General features: G+C 43.0%; 1 protein-coding gene across 3 annotated transcripts in view; it reads left to right on the forward strand.

Annotated features, from left to right (window-relative positions):
* LOC146712595 (NLR family CARD domain-containing protein 3-like) overlaps positions 1–18,930 on the forward strand; it is a 28,835-nt gene extending 9,905 nt beyond the window's left edge. For all 3 annotated transcript variants that reach the window (XM_085452082.1, XM_085452084.1, XM_085452083.1), the window contains exons 7-12: positions 84–1,878; positions 3,493–3,666; positions 3,914–4,087; positions 5,327–5,500; positions 17,140–17,186; positions 17,311–18,930. In XM_085452082.1, coding sequence (XP_085308208.1) covers positions 84–1,878; positions 3,493–3,666; positions 3,914–4,087; positions 5,327–5,500; positions 17,140–17,186; positions 17,311–17,843 — 2,897 coding nt within the window. In that variant the 3' untranslated portion in view covers positions 17,844–18,930. The remainder of the gene's footprint in view (positions 1–83; positions 1,879–3,492; positions 3,667–3,913; positions 4,088–5,326; positions 5,501–17,139; positions 17,187–17,310) is intronic.
* Positions 18,931–23,236: the final 4,306 nt, after the last annotated feature.

Below are 23,236 nucleotides of genomic sequence, written 5' to 3' on the forward strand. Positions count from 1 at the left end.
AACATGTATTCAGTCAGTTATTGGGGACATTTTCTAAAACATGAACTGATTGTTGACAGTGTCTTTTTACTATTATTATTCAGAGCTTCAAGCTGCAGTTTGTCATCGTAACCTTAAATCTGCCCTGAAGAAGAAGTTCCAGTGTGTGTTTGAGGGCATCGCTAAAGCAGGAAACCCAACCCTCCTGAATCAGATCTACACAGAGCTCTACATCACAGAGGGAGGGACTGCAGAGGTCAATGATGAACATGAGGTCAGACAGATTGAAACAGCATCCAGGAAAACCAACAGATCAGAAACAAGAATCAGACAAGAAGACATCTTTAAATCCTCACCTGGAAGAGATGAACCAATCAGAACAGTGCTGACAAGGGGAGTGGCTGGCATTGGGAAAACAGTCTTAACACAGAAATACACCCTGGACTGGGCTGAAGACAAAGCCAACCAGGACATCCAGTTCATATTTCTATTCACTTTCAGAGAGCTGAATGTGCTGAAAGAGGAAAAGTTCAGCTTGGTGGGACTTGTTCATCACTTCTTTACTGAAACCAAAGAAGCAGGAATCTGCAGCTTTGAAGACTTCCAGGTTGTGTTCATCTTTGATGGTCTGGATGAGTGTCGACTTCCTTTGGACTTCCACAAAACTACAATCCTAACTGACCCTAGAAAGTCCACCTCAGTGGATGTGCTGCTGTTAAACCTCATCAGGGGGAAACTGCTTCCCTCTGCTCGCCTCTGGATAACCACACGACCTGCAGCAGCCAATCAGATCCCTCCTGACTGTGTTGACATGGTGACAGAGGTCAGAGGGTTCACTGACCCACAGAAGGAGGAGTACTTCAGGAAGAGATTCAGAGATGAGGAGCAGGCCAGCAGGATCATCTCCCACATCAAGACATCACGAAGCCTCCACATCATGTGCCACATCCCAGTCTTCTGCTGGATCACTGCTACAGTTCTGGAGGATGTGCTGGAAACCAGAGAGGGAGGACAGCTGCCTAAGACCCTGACTGAGATGTACATCCACTTCCTCGTGGTTCAGGCCAAAGTGAAGAAGGTCAAGTATGATGGAGGATCTGAGACAGATCCACACTGGAGTCCAGAGAGCAGGAAGATGATTGAGTCTCTGGGAAAACTGGCTTTTGATCAGCTGCAGGAAGGAAACCTGATCTTCTATGAATCAGACCTGACAGAGTGTGGCATCGATATCAGAGCAGCCTCGGTGTACTCAGGAGTGTTCACACAGATCTTTAAAGAGGAGAGAGGACTGTACCAGGACAAGGTGTTCTGCTTCATCCATCTGAGTGTTCAGGAGTTTCTGGCTGCTGTTCATGTCCATCTGACCTTCATCAACTCTGGACTCAATCTCCTGGAAGAACAACAGACAGCCTCCCAGAAGTCTGAAACAGGAGAATCTGCAGAGAAGTTCTACCAGAGTGCTGTGAACAAGGCCTTACAGAGTCCAAATGGACACCTGGACTTGTTCCTCCGCTTCCTCCTGGGTCTTTCACTGCAGACCAGTCAGACTCTCCTACCAGGTCTGCTGACACGGATAGGAAGTAGCTCACAGACCAATCAGGAAACAGTTCAGTACATCAAGAATAAGCTCAGTGAGAATCTATATGCAGAGAAAAGCATCAATCTGTTCCACTGTCTGAATGAACTGAATGATCGTTCTCTAGTGGAGGAGATCCAACAGTCCCTGAGATCAGGAAGTCTCTCCACAGATAAACTGTCTCCTGCTCAGTGGTCAGCTCTGGTCTTCATCTTACTGTCATCAGAAAAAGATCTAGATGTGTTTGACCTGAAGAAATACTCTGCTTCAGAGGAGGCTCTTCTGAGGCTGCTGCCAGTGGTCAAAGCCTCCAACAAAGCCATGTAAGCAAATATATACTTATTCCTTTACTTTTAAAATGTTTATTATTGGTGGGTGGAACCAAAGATCTCCAATGTGGACTCATCAGACTAAAGCACAGATTTCCACTGGTCTAATGTCCATTCGTTGTGTTTCTTGGTCCAAACAAATATCCGTTTTTTAGACCATTCATTTCAGTCGAGGCTCCCCAGTATATCTCTGACCTGTTGAAACCTCATGCTTCATCCCGAGCACTTAGGTCGTCAGGTCAGAGGTTACTTGGTGGTCCCACGTACTAGGTTTAAAACACGTGGGGATCGGGTTTTTCAGGCACTGATACTTGCACAGTTTAACATGAGGTTTCTAAAACTGAACTAGAGTCAGAAATTTGGCACCAAGAAGAAATAGTAATCAAAGTTACAGTATAATTATCTGATGATGGGGAAGCAACTTGTGATTTTTATTTGTGAAATGTGCTATATAAATAAATTTTACTTACTTACTAATAGGGGTGGGCGATATAAACAATATACGATAGAAACTATATAAATTTGGCCAGCTGTACTATTCCCATGTTGTTGCAGTGTATTAATAACTAACCTCGTATTGTGGATGAATAATCTCAGTTGTTCTCCTGACGTTTGCCCCGTGTATAGCATCCTACTATACGATTGCATTTGTCCCTAACCACCAGAATCCCTCACGTTAACTTTTATTGATTGGAAAAAAAGTTGGTGTTTATCCTCCAGCTTCACTGTGCTAATGTTATGCTAACACAGCTGTGTCGCTAGCACGACACACACGTAGCACAACATTATATACCAGGTAGTCCAACTTCAGTAACCCTACAAATGCCACTGCTGTTTAATTTTCTGTCTTCATTTATGTTGGAAGTGGTAGCAGAGCTGTACGTTTTAATTAGTTTCAAAAATCTCTCAGTCAGAACATGGTATGTCATGTTTAGGTGGAAACTAGCGGGCTAACTTCCTGTTAACGTCTAACTCCGTTAAATTTAATAAATTTTGTTTTCATGGATGCATGGATGTTAAACTTAATTGTTACACCTGATAAAGCAGCAACGCTGATGATTTTATTAAAGATGAAATAATTTAGACCGTTTTTAACTCTTAGTGTTCGTTTGACTTTGGGACCTGAAACAGACGGAGTTTTGGACCCAGATTGCTCCGCAAAGCTCCTCACTACGGCAGCCGTAATGCTCTGACAATCCATCAAGCAGTGCGGCTTACCAACGTTGTACTAAAACATTTTTAACAGATTTCTGCATGCCAAAATCGGTTCGAGGTCAGTAAGAACAACCAGACTTCATACATAAGGCACACTTGATTTTTGAGAAAATTAAAGGATTTTAAGTGTGCCTTATAGTGTGGAAAATATGTTATACAGAAGAAAAGAATATATCGCGATATATATGTTACCGCACATGCTTCAAATTATATCGCGACATGAATTTTAAGCCATATTGCCCAGCCCTACTTACTAATTAATTGTACTAGTTGCTCAGTTGCTTTTCCGTTTAGAGGTATAATGGTGATTTAATGAGCAATTTTTTCCTGACATTTAGGTTTTTTGTTAACAAGGACATCTCTTGTACTGATTTTTGTTTCTTTTCTCTTTAGACTGAGTGGCTGTTTCCTCTCTAAGAGAAGCTGTGAAGCTTTGTCCTCAATTCTCAGCTCCCAGTCCTGTAGTCTGACAGAGTTGGACCTGAGTAACAACAATCTGCAGGATTCGGGAGTGAAGCTTCTTAATGCTGCTCTGCAGAGTCCACATTGTACACTAGAAAGTCTGAGGTCAGATTAGTGAATATTTTATTTATTTATGTTGAATTATTTTAGCTGAAAAGTAAAGATCTTTTTTTTGTAGCTTAGCATTTTTAATATTCCTTAGTAACAGTAACCTGCCACATTTCTGTTTAAAATAAGGCAAAATTTTCAACCATTTCTGAAATATTAAATGTTGCCAGTAGTAACTGCTGATTGCATCATCAATTGTTATAAAGTCAGTGTTTGTTTGTTTTTTTGTTTTTTTTTTTGTCAGACTGAATTGCTGTAACCTCTCAGGGAAAAGCTGTGAAGCTCTTTCCTTAGTTCTAAGCTGCCCGTCCTCCTGTCTAAGAGAGCTGGACCTGAGTGACAATGACCTTCAGGATTCAGGAGCCAAATATATTTCTGCAGAACTGCAGAGTTTGCATTGTACTCTGAAAACTCTGAGGTCAGTGTTTAGTCCTTTTCACTCCATATAATTTGTAATTTGTATCATATTCTTACTTAAAAAGCTAAGTCTTATACAATTTTAGACTCTGAATTGCTGTTTATAAATATTTTTGTAAAAGTTTGTAAAAATTAGTCTTGGAGGTTTTTTTTTCCAGATTATGTCCTTTAATGAGCATACTAAAGATTAATATAGTACTAACTTCCTGTGATTAGTATTATTACAATTTAAAACATCTTAGCCTATAATAGCCTTGGAAAAACCTGAATCACACACTTACTATTTTTAATAATAATAATGATTACTTTATTTATGCCCGTGGGGAAATTCCTCCGATCATGGAGCCGCCACTCTACCTACTGAGCTATCCCTACCCCTGACTGATATATTGCATTATTTGCAGGTTGTCCTAAAAGTTCCATGAAAAGCTTTAAGCTGATCCAAATTGCTGCAGTGAGAGTACTAAACTGGTGATGGCCAGAGGGGCCGATGGCGCGATATGGCAGCCTCGCTTCTGTCAGTCTGCCCCAAGGCAGCTGTGGCTACAACTGTAGCTTGCCTCCACCAGTGTGTGAATGTGAGAGTGAATGAATAGTGGTATTGTAAAGCGCTTTGGGTGCCTAGAAAAGCGCTATATAAATCCAATTCATTATTATTATTATTATTATTAAAAGGGGCTAAATGGAGAGAACATATTTCTCCCATATTAGCTTGTCTCCATATATCCATATGTCCTCATATCTGATACTCCTACATTACCCTATTGCAGCACTTCACTGTCAGACAGCTGGTTGACCTCTGGTTCCTTGAGTTTCTGAAAGTAAAATGGGAGGTGCTCCCTTCAGCTATCAACCTCCTCCCTGGTGAAACCATCTCACAGTTTTGAATGAAAAGATAGACATTCTCTCTACTTATAAGATTAGACAGAAGACATTGGTTTATGATAAAGCAAGTGAGGGAAAAGTCAACCCTCCCTAACCCTGGAGGTCTTTTCCTGGGAAAAATGAGTTCCTCCTTCCAGCTGTAGCCAAGTACTGCTCAGTAGGATGAGTGTGATTGTTCATATATGTTCTGTGATATTGTAGGGTTTCCTGCTGTACAACTTGAGACAACTGTTGTTGCTTTATAATGCTTACTCAGTTGGAATGAATAAGGGTCATTTTATCTGGAAAAAATTAAACCCAAGACCAACCTTCACTGAAGTGTTCATTGATTGATGTTTGTTTTGTGTGTCTGCAGTCTGTCAGGCTGTCTGATCACAGAGGAAGGTTGTACTTCTCTGGCCTCAGCTCTGAGCTCCAACCCCTCCCACCTGAGAGAGCTGGACCTCAGCTACAATTATCCAGGAGACTCAATAGTGAAACTGCTGGCAGCTGGTCTGAAGGATCCACAGTGGAAACTGGACACTCTCAGGTATGGAGAGAATGTCTGATAGAGGAAGAAGAGGTGGAAACATTTCCCATGTCCTTCTCTTATTTCCTGTTTGTTTCGTGCAGATGTGAAATGAACAATCATTTATAATACATTTTATAAATGTAATATATAATACATATATAATAAGTTTTTCCTTTGCACACAACAAAAACACTCTTGTAACTGATCAAGTAGGGATAGTAATGTTGGAGGCCTCCAGCGAGAGCTTCTCCATTAACAAGCTGTATATATCTTAGTATATTTAACAGTGCAGTACTATGGTTCTTTCCAGTTACCCCGATTCAGGTTAGACTAATTTCTGTATAGATAGGCGGAGGACATATTTATCCTAGCTCAGTACAAACACTGGAAACAGGATAAATTGTTACACTTTGTTAGATTCTAATATTATTTCATGTCATGTTATACCCCGAATTAAAGATTGTGAATTATTATGTAGTTTTAGTTTGCATTATTCTCCTGAATTAGAAGAAGCTGATAACTATTACATTAGTTAAACTGATTTGCATTACATTAAATTGCTGACTTGTTGTGAATGAATGATATTGTTTTATGATGCATTATACTGCTGAGTTATAAGAAATACTGTTCGCAGAAAGTTATTGTCTAATTTGTCTGAGTAGAAGAGAACAGAGTGTGCTGGAGTTTTCTGCCCCATCTCAGCAGGAGCAGATAAACGGGGAGCCAAGGTCGTAGCTTAGGCGCTGTGTGAGAGAAAGCATGTGAATGTTTAGGTTTTATGATAAGGTGGAGACACCAGAGGCTATAAAAGTTTGAGCAATGCTCCACCATTTTGAGATTTTGAGGCTGTCTGCATCAGTGTCCATCTCCCACGTGTGTGATCATTAAAATCATCGTTTGACTCAACCCGACCGGACCAGTGTTGTTATTGTGGGTTTTTCCTCTGGTGTCCATCCCCAATATTTTTGAACCTTAACAGCTTGGGGGCTCGTCCTGTGGTATTGGGGTGGAATTTAAAAGTTTGGACGGTCCGAGGTTGTCGAACGGACAGGCACGAGCCAGTGGTCTGATGTGAGTGGACAAAAGCCGGCTTATCTAAAGGTAAGGCACTACCTGTTGAATTATTTCCAGGTAGTGCCTTACTATTTGAATTATTTCCAAAGTGTGCCAAATTGGATATGACTAAATTAAAGTTTTTTTGGGTTGTATGGAAGCCCCAAACGCAATTTCATTGTTCTTGACAATGACAATAAATAAATAAATACTAAATACTAATACTCACTGAAATTACTGGTAGAGTGTCTGTTTTGATTTTGATGAGAATCACCGTGTGTTATGCAGTTAAAGTTGCTTAAGAGTATTTAATGAAGTTGAAGAAATATGAACGTAATAATGTTGGGTTTGAGTCCCTGGATATTGAGTTAAAGGCTCAGGTAGTTTGGTAGGGAATTGGCTATGTGTTGTTATAGAAATTAGGTCAGAAACTGTTCCCAGAAGTAACAGATACTGTTTAATTGATTACAAAAAAGTTAACTTTCTTCGGTCGGACCCGTTATGATAAATTTGTCAAAATCGGTTAGGTGAAAATTATTATAGGACGGCACTGGAAGTTGCTAAGAAGCGCATAGCCCGGAGGTTACGCTCCCTCCTGGCCGTGGACGCGCGGCTTTGACCTGTCGTCGAACAGGGATAGTTCAGTTTGGCTTAGCTGTGGGGTACAGGGCATCTCGAGATTAAGCTAGGAGTTACCGAGTCTCCTCATCGTTGAAAACGGTGTCATGTGCTTGTTTGGACAAAGTTAAATTGAGTTAGGGACTTTAGAATTTAGGCCAGAGACTGTGGAAAACAGATAAAAGAGATAAAAACCACTGAACAAAAAAATTCGGTATAAACTGACAACTACAGGGAGATGTCAACTAAAACTAATTCCACAAATTAAGGATTACAGACTTCAGACTTGTGAAGGGACGGTAGTAGAGGTACTGAGCAACAGCCTGTATAGTTCCTCTTGCCTGTTTCTGGAAGCTTCTGACAAAGAAACCAGCCAGTGCTTGTAACCAGTTGGAACTGGATGTGAGGGTGCAGAAAGTGTTGCTGCCTTCTGGAAAGTGTGTCTAACGACCTGATGAAGAAAGTGAAGAAAACATCAAAGACTGAGCAGAAGAAACTGGCAGAGGAAGTTTTTCACAAGTTATCTGTGTACAGGAAACATGATTTAAGCCAAGGTTAGATTTAGTTGTACATAGGCTTGATGTTGCTGTTGAAGCATCTGGCAATAGGAATATGGTTAGGTAGGGAAGCTCTCACTGTAATAAACCTTTAGAATCCTCGCAAAAAAAACTACAAGTTCACTGTTTTAAAAACATCAAAATGCCTCAAGAGTAAGAAGATAATGCTGTGTGGACACTTAAGTGCTCACATTGTACTCTGGGGAGGACAAAGAACAGATGGAAATGGTGAGGTGATTGGGCAGCTTATAGATAAGAAGGAATTAGTCAGTCTGAATGAACAGGGACTCTGGTCACTGTCAGCTTAGGGAAAGAGTCTTTACTGGATTTAAAATCAGGATCAAGAAACACAGCAGGTTTAATATTTAGTATTTACTGTTATATTCCCATAGATCATCGTGATGTTGTTTATTGTGTTGCTCTTTTTTTTCTGCTTGTTTTCTCTTTTTTCTTTCTCAACAGGTGATCCAGGTGATTGATATATGCATTTTTTGTCTGCTTATTTTGTTGGTTTTTGTTTTTTACCCTTTATCCCCGTCCCTCTTCCCCACTGTTTTTCTTTCCCTCTTTCTTTCTCCCCTTTCTTTTCCCCAGTAATTCTGATGGCAAAAGAGCCAAACGGGACGGGCCAAAAAAACCCCAAAAAGACAGAGCACAGCAGGAATTTAGAGCTGGGAAGTTTACCAGGAAGCAATAGTGGCAATTGATCACAATCCCATTACTTGTAAAATAGGACTTACAGCTGATTAAGAAAGAGTGAGGGGAAAAGAAAGGTAGAAGTTTGATGAGGCTTAGCGGTGAATATTTAAGTCTAACATTAAGCATGGGTTAGATAATGTTAGGATGGAGGAGGACAGAGATGATATCCATGAAAGCTGACTAAGCACAGAATAAATGCAGTTCAGGAACCTGCTCCAATGAGTAGCTAAAGAGTACAGAGGATGATGGTGCCATAGTGAGATCAAGAACGTAACACAGCAGTACTGGACAGAAACAGCTTTCAGGCAGCTTAAAAGAAGCACAATATAAAAAGCTCAGTAGTAGAGAGGAAACCGTTAGGAAAACTAAAAGTACATACTTGCAAGTACTTGCTACAGTACTTTAGGAAGAACTACACCAATTCAGAATGCATGGAGTACAGTTAAGAACATATATGGAGTCGGGAAACAACAACACTATCCAGTATTAGTAGATCAAGGAGCTACAGGAAGTAAGCAGCTACAGGAAAAAGCAGAGATCCTGGTTAAAGAATTTTATCAGTAATTGAAGTGATGAAGAGACATGTGAGGAAAAAAATGAAGGAATAAGATTGAAATGTTGAACCAGGAAAATCCTGGAGAAGAGGATTGTTCTAATAATCAGTTTTCAGTGTGTAAATTAAATGCATGAAAATGACTTCCCCTGAGAAGGATCAGGTGTGTTAGAGGATGGATTGAATGCTCTGCTGCTCTTTTACAATAAAATATGGCAGGAAGCTGGAAAGAAGCTCTAATAATTCCAATTGTGAAACCAAGGAAAGACCTCACTAAGGCTACATTTACACTGCAGGTCTTAATGCTCAATTCCGATTTTTTGATCAATTCCGATTTTTTGATCAAATCCGATTTTTTTGTCTGCTTGTTCACACTACAAATAAAATGCGACAGCAAACGTGCTCTAGTGTGAACGCTCAAAGCGGCCGCATGCCCAAAAGAAGACGTGACACACAACGCGCTCTGTTTAGACCCAGAGCAAACAATATTGTTTGACTGATGGCCTTAATATAAAGACTTCGGACTTCACGTCTCCCAATTTTTGCTTTAAGTTATTTTGTTATTTATATAATAATGTAGAAAACCTAATAATGATCCTTATTGCTGTTTTAGAGGAGCGGTGCTTCAAAGGATAGTTACAGATTTCTGTCAGAATCTGCAGATTATGCAGTACAAATTAACGTTTCTCCAACGTTGTCTTCCCAGCAGTTTCACCGGATGGCCAGAAAGCGTTCGCGATGTCTTATCGGGCGCTTCTCCGGCGCTGATAATTGGTGTCTGTCTTGTGTCAGTGACGTAAAAGACGGATTTAATGCGACTTGACCATTCAAACAGCAGTCGCTTTCTGAAACATCGGATATGTATCGGATTCAGTACCACATACGAAAGTGACCCAGATCGGATTTGAAAATATCGGATTTGTCCCGTTCACACGGTCATACCATGATCGGATATGGGTCGCATAGGGTCAAAAAAATCGGATTTGATGCGCTTTCGCCTGCAGTGTGAACGTAGCCTAAGACCACAGGTTATAGGCCTGTAACTCTAATTTCTTATCTAGGGAAAGTCATGGAAAGAATGGCAGTGGACAGACTGATGTATGTGACTGAAAGAAGGCACCTGAAAGAAGTGTTTTCACCTTTTCAGGAGGGGGAGGAACACCATGGACCGAGCAGTCTGCTTAGAATCAGAGATAAGGAAAGCTCAGGGGAATAATGGATTAGTCGGGGCAGTTTTTGGATATAGGATGTAGACTACAGACCTTAAGAGTGGAGAAGTCTGTTTTTTAGAGGAGACATGTCAGATACACCTGTGTAGACTTGGACAGGTAAATGCATTAGGAGATAAGGTGTTGCTTTTATTAGCCAGCTTAAATGATGGAAAATGAATGAGTTGTTCCTGGTTAATATTTTGTGTTTGCAAACAGTATCACATACCCAGGCCTAATCTGTACATACATCCAAAATATACTGATTTTATTGGAGGATAATCCACTAACATGTTTTAATGCACAAGTTCATGTGATTTCTGTGCCCGACTACTGCCGGACTTTGTCTGTGGCTTGCTGCTGATAATAAAAAGTTAAATTTAATGCAATTCAATTTTATTTATACAATGCTAAATCACAACAACAGTCACCTCAAGGTACTTTATACTGTAAGGTAGACCATAAAATGATCAGAATCAGGATACTTTATTAATCCCTAACGTAATTATGTGGCTCCAATTGCTCAAAGACAACAATAGTAACAGACTGAGCTAATTAAATAAAAGAATTTATTACAAAACACTTACAAAATATAAGAAATGGCTCTAATATGTAAACATTTTTGACATTTGATAAATAAAGTGGAAACATAAAGTATAACCTGATAACATCTGTGGACAGGTACTGAGAACTTGTGCTGATCAGCTGAGTGGGATTTTTCACTATATCTTCTCACTTTCTTTAGAGCTACAGACAGTACCTAAGATTTGGAAACATGCGATCATTGTTCCTGTTGCTAAGGGCAGTTCTCCTAAGGCACTGAATGATTTTAGGCCTGTGGCTCTGACTTCTTTAGTGATGAAGACATTTGAGAAGATAATTAAGAAGGAGATTTTTTTTTTTTTTTTTTTTTTTTTTTTTTTTAAATGACATCAGAAACAGCAGTATGCGACATTACGTGATGGCAGAGCTTCAGTTCATCCTTTGTCTTTTTTTTTTTTTTTTTTTTTTTTTTTTTTTTTTTTTTTTTTAATAAATAGGACAGGGGGAATGAATGAGAGAGAGAGGGGGAGAGAAAGAAAGAAAACCCAAGGGGAGAAGAGACGGTGAGAAGGGGGGGGAAGAGAGACAAAAAAAAAAAAAAAAACTCCTGGGTCACCTGTATGGAGAAAAAACAAACAAACAAACAAACAAACAAACAGAGGAGACAGCAAACAACAAAGAGCAACATAATAATAGAGAAAGCAAAGCACCATCACAATAAACTAGCTAGTCATAGATATCAGTATTTACTAAGTAATAAACGATATTGTGCAGCACGCAAGATAGACAGCGCACAGTGTGCTTTGAGGCAGCAGCCAAGAAAGCTTTAGTCCGCGTCTGTGAATACCCATGTGTGCATACCTGTGTGGATCAGCATGCTTGCATTCCAAAGGTTTCTCCATGTAATGATCTGCTAGGGAGTGTGGGGGGGCCACAGCCCCGTCCTCCAGGGTGTGAAGCGGGTATGGAGGAGATCAAAACTCCAGACATCCAGAGGCCCCCAGAACACAAGAGACCATGGAAGACCAACAGAGGGGCAGCCGCGCCACTGTCCCAGTAAGAGCTGAGGAGAGTCCCAGATGAGGGCTCACTCAGCAGCCGCGGAGCAGAAGCCAGGGGGGGTTGCAGTGACGCGCCCGTGAGCTCCGCCGGCCCCCAGCTGCGCCTGAGTGACCGAGCCCTAGGCCGAGAGGCCGGGGGCACCCCACCTCCAAAGGGGCCCGAGCGAGCCCCAGGCCCCAGGCCCCGACAAGCGGCCGCCAAGGAGTGAGCCGGTGTGTACCCGGACGCCCACCCCCAGACACAGAGAACCACCAACACACCGACACCTGAGGGAGTCCGCCACCGGCAGGGGAAGTGGTGGTGGGTGGAGATAGGCCTCCAAACCTTGGAGGGCCTGAGGTGTCCCCAGAGAGGTGGCATCTGATACCCAACCTGACATATAGACACAGACATACAGGCACACACAGACACAAACATCCATTCCCACCCTCATGCTCTCATATGCACTCACTCCACACTCAACCAACGTGGAGACAGACATAAAGAGACGCTGTACACACAATCACACTCCCCAAGCGTACCCTACAAACCGGGTCTAGGTACCCTTGCCCCTGGAGGGGGGAATTGCACCCAGACCCAGGTGGTGTTACCCTTTTCCCTGCGGTGGGGAGAGGCAGACCACCCCGACTCCGCAGCAGCAGGGAGGCCCCACACCCCAGACCGCAGTCGGACGGCCAACTCCTCCTACTAGCCCCCCCGCTCCAGCAGGCCGCAGAGAATGGGGGTGGGAGAAGACTCCAAACCTCCCTCCACCCGCTCATTGTAGTGTTGATGCATATGTGTTCTAAGGTGCAATTAAAACCCAGGAGGGCATGGAGCTACCTGCCAAGGAGCAGCAGGTAAGCGCATGGTCCCTCCTGCTAGCCCTCAATGACTAAGTGTATTTAAAATTGAGAGGTGGGCAACGACGTCAGGGGTGAGGTATACACCCTGATGGTGATTTGGACTCCGTGATTGTGCCCACCCCCAAGATCCTATATGTATGTGTAATGAGAGTGTGAATAATGTGAATGTCTAAGTTGTGGAATAAAATTGAGGCAGAGGCAGCCAGAAGGGGACGGGGGGGGGGGGGGTAGCCTCCTCCGCACCCTGGTGACATACCCCCACTCCAAGGCCCTGCATGTGTGGGTGGTTGTGGAGGAGCGGGAAGAGGGAGGCAGCTGGAGATGGGGAGGGAAGGAAGGGAGGGGCAGGTAACCCCTCCCTGGGGCCAGCTCCCCCGCTGACCCCAGTAGGCACTCCCACCCTCCGCGACCCGCCAGGGAAGGGGGGCCCAGGCCCATCAGACCGGGGCCCAGTGCAGTAGCGCCCCCCGGCTCCACAGAGCCCTGGACAGTCCACCCAACCCCACCACAGAGAAAACTGCACCCACCCCACCAACCACACATCTTCCAGACTACATAAGACGGTAAACGCCCAGGCTGAGATCTTCCTCCACCTCTCCTGTATCTCCCCCTCCTGCAGAGAGTTCCTGAGAGAAGAAAGCTCCTGCCAGATGTGACCATCCCCCCCACCAGTTGAAGAGCCCCCCAGGCGGCTCGATGCACCGGCGGCACCCTGCTCCAGGGCCGGGCCCCCATGCACCCACCCGCCCACAACCCCGGCAACACACCAACCAGGACCCGAGCCCCCGAGTAAGAAGGAGATTTTAATGCAGGTTGAACACCATCTTGACCCCTTCCAGTTTGCTTATAGAGCAGGGAGAGGTGTGGAGGACGCTGCTGTCACACTCCTGCATCTCTTGTATAAGCATCTTGAGGCCCCCCACACCCATGCAAGATTATTATTTGCTGACTTTTCATCTGCATTTAATACAATTCAACCCCTCTTACTTGCTGACAGGCTTTACAATCATTTCAAGCTTGACACTAGTCTGGTCGGCTGGGTGACAGATTTTCTGACTAATAGGTCACAATGTGTGAGGGTGAATCGTGTCTTTTCTGATGTGCTCTCCTCCTCTACTGGATCACCCCAGGGTTGCTGCCTCTCCCCCCTTCTGTTCATTCTGTACACAAATGAGTGTCGCAGCAATCTCACAAACAGACACATCCTGAAGTTTGCTGACGACACAGTAATCGTCAGTCTTCTAGTGGGGGACGAGTCAGGCCATGGACAGGTTGTAGATGATTTTGTGAATTGGTGTGATGAGTCCTTCCTCTCACTTAACGTGTCAAAAACTAAAGACATGATTATAGATTTTAGGAAGTCCTCTTATAGCTCATCACCCACTATCATTAAAACTGCCGATATTGGGATCGTTGAGAGTTATAAATATCTAGGTGTGGTACTTGACCATAAACTGTGTTTTGAATCTCATGCTGATGCCACTACTAAAAAAGTTTAACAAAGACTGTTCTTTTTAAGGAAAATGAGATCTTTTAATGTCTCATCTGAGATGTTGTCTTTGTTTTATAGAAGTTTTATCGAATCTGTGATGTCTTTTTGTATCACTGCCTGGTTTGGTAACCTGACGGTGAAGAATAAGAATCGGTTGGGACTTCTGGTAAAAACCGCTAGCAAAATTTCAGGCCGCTGGCAAGATGGACTTTTGGCCATTTACAATAGAAACGTGCTTAGAAAGGCTCATTCTATTATTAATTGTGTGAACCATCCACTTCACAGTGAGTTTGAGTTGTTGCCTTCCGGCCGCCGTTTTAGAGTACCTCCGAGGAGGACTAAAAGACTCCAGGTCTCTTTTATCCCTACTGCGTCTTGTCTCCTTAATGGCAAATAATTATCCTTGAATTTTCTATCATTATTATTGTTATTATTGTTTTATAGTATTGTTCTGTTGTTCTTATCCTCCTGCTGCTAAACTAATTTCCCCTTGTGGGACAATAAAGAAAAATTGAATTGAATTGAATTGAATAATCTTATGTAAAACATTAGGAGCTATATATAGGCGGTGCAAAATTTTGTTCTGGGTTTCTAGCAGGGGGTTGCAAGTGAAAGTAGACCTAAGTATATTAATGGCTGCTTTCCAATCCTCTGTGTATTGATTATTAAGATCTTCCCATTTTTGAATAACACGACTGTACAGCTACTATGAGCATACAGTAATGAGTAAAAAGTAGAAATAAAATGAGTTTGGTCCTTTATCATTTCTTTTTGTTGCAGACAACTAAACTCCACAGTGGAGATGGTTGTTTTGTTTTTGTTTTTACCTGTCCTGTCTGGCACTGGAACTTGAAGGGACAACAGTATTAGCATTAGCGGTTAATGCTAATTCACATCAAAGTACCATTAGCTGCTAATGGCAGCTTACTTAGCATTAGCTAGTTACACTTTTCTAACACAAGGGAAAAGGGTATTAGTGTTAGCTATTCACATTGTTAAAAAGGAAGGAAAAACAATATTAGCATCAGTGGATAGTGTTAATTCATTTCAAATTTGCATTAGCTGCTAACGGCGGCCTACTTAGCATTAGCTGCTGACATTGTTAATAAGCAAGGGAAAACGGTATTAGACGACTAATACTAATTCACCTCAAATTGACATTAGCCGCTAACAGCAGCCTACTTAGCATTAGCTGCTAAGATTGTTAGAAAGCAAGGGGAAAAGGTGTCTGAAGGTTCTCAGTCATCCAGGTCATCGTAGTCTAAGGAGTTTGGAAAGAAAAGCGTCTGGACTTCTTTAGGTTGCTTGAAAGGGAAGGTATTATCATTAGCTGTTTTTTCACCTTAAATTAGCATTAGCTGCTAATGGCAGCCTACTTAGCATTAGCTGCTCACATTGTTATAAAGAGAGGAAAAAAGGGGGTATAAAGGTCGTGTCCAAATTCATGGGCTGCATCCTCCTGAGGCCGCATTTGTAGACCGATTACGTCACAGCGACGCGCCGAAGGCTGTCCAAATTCGTAGACTCCTCCGAATGCAGTCGACAAATGCGTCCTCCTTTTCCCCGAATTTGAAGGATGGGTCGGGTGTATCCTTCATGGCCTACCATATCCCAGAATTCATAGCGCGGCCCAGCCAAACTCCAGTTTCCAACAATGGCGGCCGCTACTAAGTTTTAAAATTACTCATACTAATCTTTCTGGGTCACAACATAAACTTTTAACATATTTTCAGGCAAGAAAGTAGCTATGTAAACATCAAATATCTGCTCGTTTTATCAAGATATCGCATATTTGCAAAAGTGCTTCGACGTTTTCGGAGACGTCTACCCACCAGCTCGATAGCTAGCCGGGAGCTCGAGGGTTACTGATGCGGCCGAGAACGGCACAACTCCCGGCACATCATTTTCAGATCACCGCGGACTTTCGCTGCTCGGGTTAAACGTAATATATAAGTCACTTAGACAACCTAAAAATGTTATTGTTGGGCTTTTTTCAGTGTTTTGTTTGTTCGTGAGTAAATCGGTTTGGCTGAGATTAAAGTTATTAGATTAGATTAGATAAAATAAAACTTTATTAATCCCCCGGGTGGGTTCCTCCTTGGTTTTTACACAGCTGACTAAACGTGAAACGGAAAACTGATTAAACAGAAGTATGAGACAGTTGAGAATTTACGCCAGTGTCCTGTTATACTTTAGATAGCAAGGATTAGACGGCTGAGTTTATTAAACTCCACCGAGACAGCGGTGACGCTAATCAGAAGGCTAGACCGTCCAATTTCACGGCCGTTTACTTCCGGCCTACCCGATCTTCTGAGGACCCGGCCCACATAGACCGCGAAGGCCGGGTCCTCAGGAGAATGCAGCCCATGAATTTGGACACGACCAAACATTAGCTGCTAATGCTTATTCACCTCAAATTAGCTTTAGCCACTAATGACAGACTACTTATCGTTAGCTACTCACATTCATATAAAGCAAGGAAAACTGTCTTGTCATTAGTTACTAATGCTAATTCACCTCAAATTAGCAATAGAAGCTAACAACGCTAATCAGAGCTGTTAACCCTGCTAATCAGATGATAATATTCACATGACTCAACTCCTTAACTGTTATTGGTTGTGTCAGACGAGCTGTTCAGTTACCATGGTTGCGTGAGCTCTGCTTTATGTTGTCGGTGTGTACAGTACTGTATAGATGCACAGTAACAACAATGACACCAAAAGGAAAAAAAAACAGCTGGCAGCAAAGGCAGGGAGGTGTCCTTTCCAGCTTAACAGAAGAGGAATATAAAGATAGTGAAGGTGACAGTGTGAATCAGTCATATTTCATTTAATACAGGGTGTACTGACAGATCCAGGATCAGTCCAGTCATCAGCAGTTTGATCCACATATGGATTGAAGTGTATTTGTGAAAATGTTGGACTGTTCCTTTATCAGTGTCTAACAGTATGTGTATGAGAGCCATGTAATGTCCATGTGTGCATGCTGAAAGAGACTGTGCTGGTCTGACCCCCCTTCTCATTTCAGGGTGGAGCCTGCTGGAGTCCGATGGTTGAGACCAGGTCTGAGGAAGTGTAAGTGTGTTTTTATTGGGATTCATTCACATCTCTGATGTGAGGAGTCATCATCAAAGTGTCAATCAATAAACAGATGATGGATCAATAACTGCAGCTGGATTGTGTTTGTTCTCTCCATCAGATTCCTGTCAACTCACAATCGACACAAACACAGTTCACACAAAGCTCAGACTGTTTGACAACAACAGGAAGGTGGCACGTGTGGAGGAGATTCAGTCATATCCTGATCATCCAGACAGATTTGATGTTTATCCTCAGTTTCTGTGTAGAAATGGTCTGACTGGTCGCTGTTACTGGGAAGTCGAGTGGAGAGGAAACATTTATATATCAGTGAGTTACAGACAAATCGGAAGAAAAGGAAACAGTGAAGACTGTTTGTTTGGACACAATGATCAGTCCTGGAGTTTGCACTGCGCTGGTGATGGTCCTCGTTGTGTCTGGCAAAATAAAAGATACACATCCATCTCCTCCTTCTCCTCCTCCTCTGTCTCTAACAGAGTAGCAGTGTATGTGGACTGTCCTGCTGGCACTCTGTCCTTCTACAGAGTCTCCTCTGACACTCTGATCCACCTCCACACCTTCAACACCACATTCACTCAAACTCTTTATCCTGGATTTAGGTTCAATCCTGGTTCCTCAGTGACACTGTGCTGAGTTGAGTGTAAAGAGTGTTGTTCTGTTAGAGAAACACTCTGACTGTTGAACAGGTAGTTCAGTCTGTACATGTCTGTCTCTTTCAGTCAGAAACGCATTTTCAGATTCATGGATATAATCAGTTGATGTTTTAAACTGTTCTAAATGATATTATGATGTCAGTAGACTCCGGAGAATACACAGTCCTAGTCTTGTTAGACCTTACCTCAGCCTTTGATACAGTCAACCATCCTGATAAACAGACTGAGAGACCTGGTTGGGATGTCTGGCTCTGTTCTAGACTGGTTTTCATCTTATATATCTGAAAGGAGTTTTAGTGTGTCTGCAAACCAGATCATGTCGGAACCTACAGAGTTGTTGTGTGGAGTTCCTCAGGGCTCTGTGCTGGGACCTATTCTGTTTTTAATATACATTCTTCCTTTAAGTCAGATAATACAGCAGTTTCCTGAAGTATCATCATCTTTTTGCTGACGATATTCAGCTATATTATTCGTTTAAGCCTGCTGAAGCTCATAAGCTCTCCAATCTGATTGACTGTTTAACCAACATTAAACAAAAAACATGAAAGGGCTAGCCCGCCTACAGGTTGTTCAAAACTCTGCAGCGAGGCTACTGACCCGCTCGAACAAGGGTGCTCATATGACCCCTGTTTTAAAGTCGCTGCACTGGCTACCAATCAGATTCAGGTTCCATTTTAAAATTCTACTTTTAACTTTTAGAGCATTACAGAGACAGGCACCCCCCCTACATTGCTGATCTGATTCATACACACACCTCCACTCGTAACCCGAGGTCAGCAAACCAAAACCTTTTCGTGGTCCCCCACACTCGTTTTAAAACCCGAGGGGACCGATCTTTCCAAGCTGTTGCACCCAGATTGTGGAATGCACTTCCCCTATTTCTACGGGGTTTGGACTCAGTGGAGACCTTCAAAAAGCAGCTAAAGACATTTTTATTTCAAAAAGCTTTTAATTAGACCAGGGTTTTCATGGTGTATTTTATGACTGTATTATGTTTTTACCTTGTAAAGCACTTTGTGACATATGTCTGTGAAAGGTGCTAAATAAATAAAGTTTACTTACTTACTTACTAAATGATTCCTTGTAAACTTCTTCCTCTTCAGTCCTTTAAAGATGTAAACTCCCATTATTCCAGGATCCACATGTTGTTTTTCTGTCTTTTTCCACTCAGCGCTTCACAGTGAATACCAGTATGTTGTGTTTCTCTGAAGCTCAGTTCTCAACCAGCTCCTCTGCATTTTCATCCCATTAAGAAAGAGAAATCAAACATTTGGATTCATTTTAATGAGCTCAGACTTGTTTCCATCATGGCTGAATAAGTGGACATCCAATAGTAGAATAGAATAGAATAGAATTCAACTTAATTGTCATTGCACATGCACAGGTACAGGGCAACGAAATGCAGTTTGCATCCATCCAGAAGTGCTTTAGTGATATAGATATATTACAATATATATTAGCAATAATATAGATATGTGAGTATATTACAGAAATGGGTCTATTATGGTATGTTATAATGTACACGGTATGAAGTATGTTGTGAATATTCTATAACTAGAAGTATGTACAGGCTGTAGTGAGTACAAGCTATGTACAGGATATGAACAGGATATAAATATGAAAAACTATACAGAATATGAAATAAATAACTTTACAGGAATCTGAGATATACAGCTATACAGAAATGGGAACTATGCAAGTTGTAAACAGTTGTAGGATTAAAGATTATCGAATGTACAGAATGATTATTTACACAGAGCTATACAGTAGTGCAGTTAAGATAAGTGAGGGTGTAGATAGTTTCTACAGAGGCTATATAAAGTGCTAGTGGTTGTGAGTGGTGGTTCAGTCCATGTTATTATTGTGTTTGAGGGTACAGTTGTCCATTGTGGGGGTGTGTATGTTCAGTCCATGAGTTTAACGTGGGTCAGATGTCAGGAGGCAGAGTTCAGGAGTCTGACAGCTGTGGGGAAGAAGCTGTTCCGGTACCTGGTGGTCTTAGTCCGGAGGCTCCTGTGGCGCCTCCCAGAGGGCAGGAGGGTGAAGAGTCCATGTGATGGGTGACTGGGGTCTCTGATGATTTTCCCAGCCCTTTTCAGACACCGCTTCCTGTAGATGTCTTTTATGGCAGGAAGTGGTGCTCCGGCAATGCGCTGGGCAGTTTTCACGACCCTCTGCAACGCCTTCCGGTCCGAGGCAGAGCAGTTCCCGTACCAGACTGTTATACAGTTGGTCAGGATGCTCTCGATGGTGCAGCGATAGAAGTTCACCAGGATGTCTGAGGACAGGTGGTTCTTCCTCAGAGTCCTCAAGAAGAAGAGGCGCTGGTGAGCCTTCTTGACCAGCTTGGAGCAGTTGGTCGTCCAGGTGAGATCCTCGGAGATGTGAACTCCCAGGAACTTGAAGCTGCTCACACGCTCCACAGCCGTCCCCTTAATGTGGATGGGTGGATGTGGGTCAGCATTCCTCCTGTAGTCCACGATGAGCTCCTTGGTCTTCTCGGTGTTAAGCAGCAGGTTGTTTCTGTCGCACCACTCAGCCAGACGATCCACCTCCTCCCTGTAGGCGGCCTCATCGTTGTCACTGATGAGGCCAGTGTATCAAATATTAAAGATATTTAGCATCTCTCATGTTTCTGTTATTCTATAAAAACAGCTGCTTTAAAAACCGATCCAATCAAAGAAACATGAACTTCCATATTGATCAGATCAATACGTACAGCTCTGATGTCACTAACCTCTCCTTGAACTCTTCATTGATGGTGATTTGTGGTCCTCTGCTGGTGAGAAGATGAACTGCATGATGTCAGTTTAATGAGCACAGATGAGATGAAGTGTTTTTAAGTCTGCTTTTTCTAATTGCTCAGGGTCCTGCTCCAGGAAACAGCTTCAACAAACACTGGCTTTCAAAATAAGACCTCAGTCTGAGTTTTTAAAAAAGCTCTTACCTTGGAAGGAATTGACATTTAATATTCATGTTATCAGCCCATCAATGGGTGTTATTAGCAGTTATCAGCTTCATAGCTGTGGCTGAGATTGGCCCTCCTGCACCTGCTAGCAGGCTCAGTTGGTCATTATCACCAATTGGTGAGCTGGATCGCTGTTGGAGGGACGATGATGAATCCAGATCCAGTACAGACAGACTCCACTTCACACTGAGATGGGCGCATGGCAGCTAATGTTACACCCCTGAAAACGGGGAAAGAATCACGAGAGTGATTTTGACTTGCGTCTCTCATGCAGTTCTTTATTGCAATCAAAATGAACATAAATGTTTCACATTCTGTATTGCTTAATGTCACATGGTGGAAGGAAAAGCTAAATAATAAACCAAAATGATAAAGTGCTTACTATACATATACCTGAACATGTTTCCTGACAAAATGGTTGACAATAGAAACGTTTCTAGCTCCTGCCGTTAGCTTAATGGACATTATACAGTACCAAACAGAGGCTCAAAACCACCTTGTCTCTGTGCACAAAACGACTGTGATATAATGCTTCTAAAGCTTACAAAACAATGAAGGGTTACCTATTAAATATCTTAACAATGTACAGATTGCCTATATATGAACTTTGAAACACTTTTACCTGAAAACAGTTGTGTCTGAGATTGTATGTGCAGTTTTTGTGTCTGAGCAGAGAGTGAGCTGGATGGTGTGAGTCCCTGATAATTCTCTCTGCTCTTTTTTGGCCGTGTTGTGTGCACAGAAGGGCCATGGGGGCAAGTTTTGTTCCCATAATCCTCTCTGCAGACTTTATGACTCTTTGCAAAGCCTTCCTCTCTGTCTGTGTAGTGTTTCCATACCAGACAGTGATACCTGCGGTGAGGATGCTCTCTATCAGTCCTCTGTATGCCTGGGTGAGAGGGCGCTGGTTTCTGGCTTTCCTGAGCAGCCGAATGAAATAAAGCCTTTGCTGGCCTTTTTTCACTGTTGTTGTGGTGTTGAGAGTCCAGCGCAGGTCTGATGAAACCTGCAGTCCCAGGAATCTGTGGCTGTTTGCCTTCTCCACCTCTGTCATTTTCACGATAAGAGGTTGCAGGGGAGGGAGTTCCTCCTAGAGTCCAGTATTAATTCCTTGGTCTTGCCATGTTGAGGATGAGGTCGCTTTTCACACCATAGACAAGAACATTGTCTACTCCCCCCTTGATGAGCCCCAGGATGGTGGTGTCCTCAGTGTATTGGAGTTTTCCTGGGTGGAGACACAGTCATGGGTGTACAGGGTGAAGAGTTTGGGGCTGAGGCAGCAGCCCTGTGGAGATCCAGTGCTGACGGTGAGCTCAGCAGACACGTGTCCTCCCATTCTCACCACCTGTTGTCTGTCTGTCAAAAAGTCTGGAATCCAGTTATGGGTGGGTGTTGGGATGGTGAGGTATATCAGCTTGCCTGGGCGGATGGTGTTGAAAGCAGAGCTGTAGTCCAGGAAGAGCATCCTGACATATGTTCTGCTGCTTTCCAGGTGTTGCAGAGTGTGGTGCAGGGCTAATGCTGTTGCACCATCCACTGATCAATTGGGGCTGAATGCAAACTGGAAGGGGTCTATAGTTTCAGGGACAATGTGATTTGAGTCCCTCAAAGGAAGAATTCTGTATCTATAAATGGATCATGGACTTTCTGACCAACAGACCCCTATTTGTTAGGTCAGGGCATAACAGCTCTACCACCATCACACTCACACTGGCGCTCCACAGGGCTGTGTGCTGAGTTCGTTCCTCTATGAATGCAGACCTAGGTATTGATTCAACTCCATCATCAAGTCTGCAGATGACACCACGGTGACTGTCTCATCAGGGACAATGATGAGTCTGCTACAGGGAAGGGGTAAAGCACCTAGCTATGTGGTGCTGACAGTAACCTGCTCCTGAGTACCAGCAAACCAAAGAGCTCATTGTGAACTTCAGGAGGGAGAAAACAAACACCCATGTCCCCATCTACATAAATGGCACAGCTGTTGAACGGGTCTCCAGCTTCAAGGTCTTGGGGACCCACATCTCTGAGAATCTGACCTGGTCAACTAAGACCTCCAGCCTGACCATCAGCGCTTCTTTTTCTTCAGGACACTGAAGAAGAACCACCTGTCTACTGACATACTGGTTAACTTCTACCACTGTGAGATACAGAGCATCCTGACCAACTGTGCCGCAGTTTGGTATGGAAATTGCTATGTTGCTGACCACAAGGCACTGCAGCGGGTGGTGAAAAGACGTCACAGGGACTCTACTTTCTGCCATTGAGGATGTCCACAAGAAGAGATGTCTATGCCGAGCACACATCATTCTCAGGGACTCCTCTCATTCTGCCAATAAACCCCTCCAGCTCCTCCCCTCCAGGAGGCGCTACAGGAGCCTTCAGACTAAAACCAGCAGGTTTAG

Source organism: Copadichromis virginalis, linkage group LG3, assembly GCF_057382275.1.
Source record: "Copadichromis virginalis isolate Kocher_CV1m ecotype Utaka linkage group LG3, C_Virginalis_male_GT1.1, whole genome shotgun sequence".
In the NCBI taxonomy this organism is placed as follows: Eukaryota; Metazoa; Chordata; class Actinopteri; order Cichliformes; family Cichlidae; genus Copadichromis; species Copadichromis virginalis.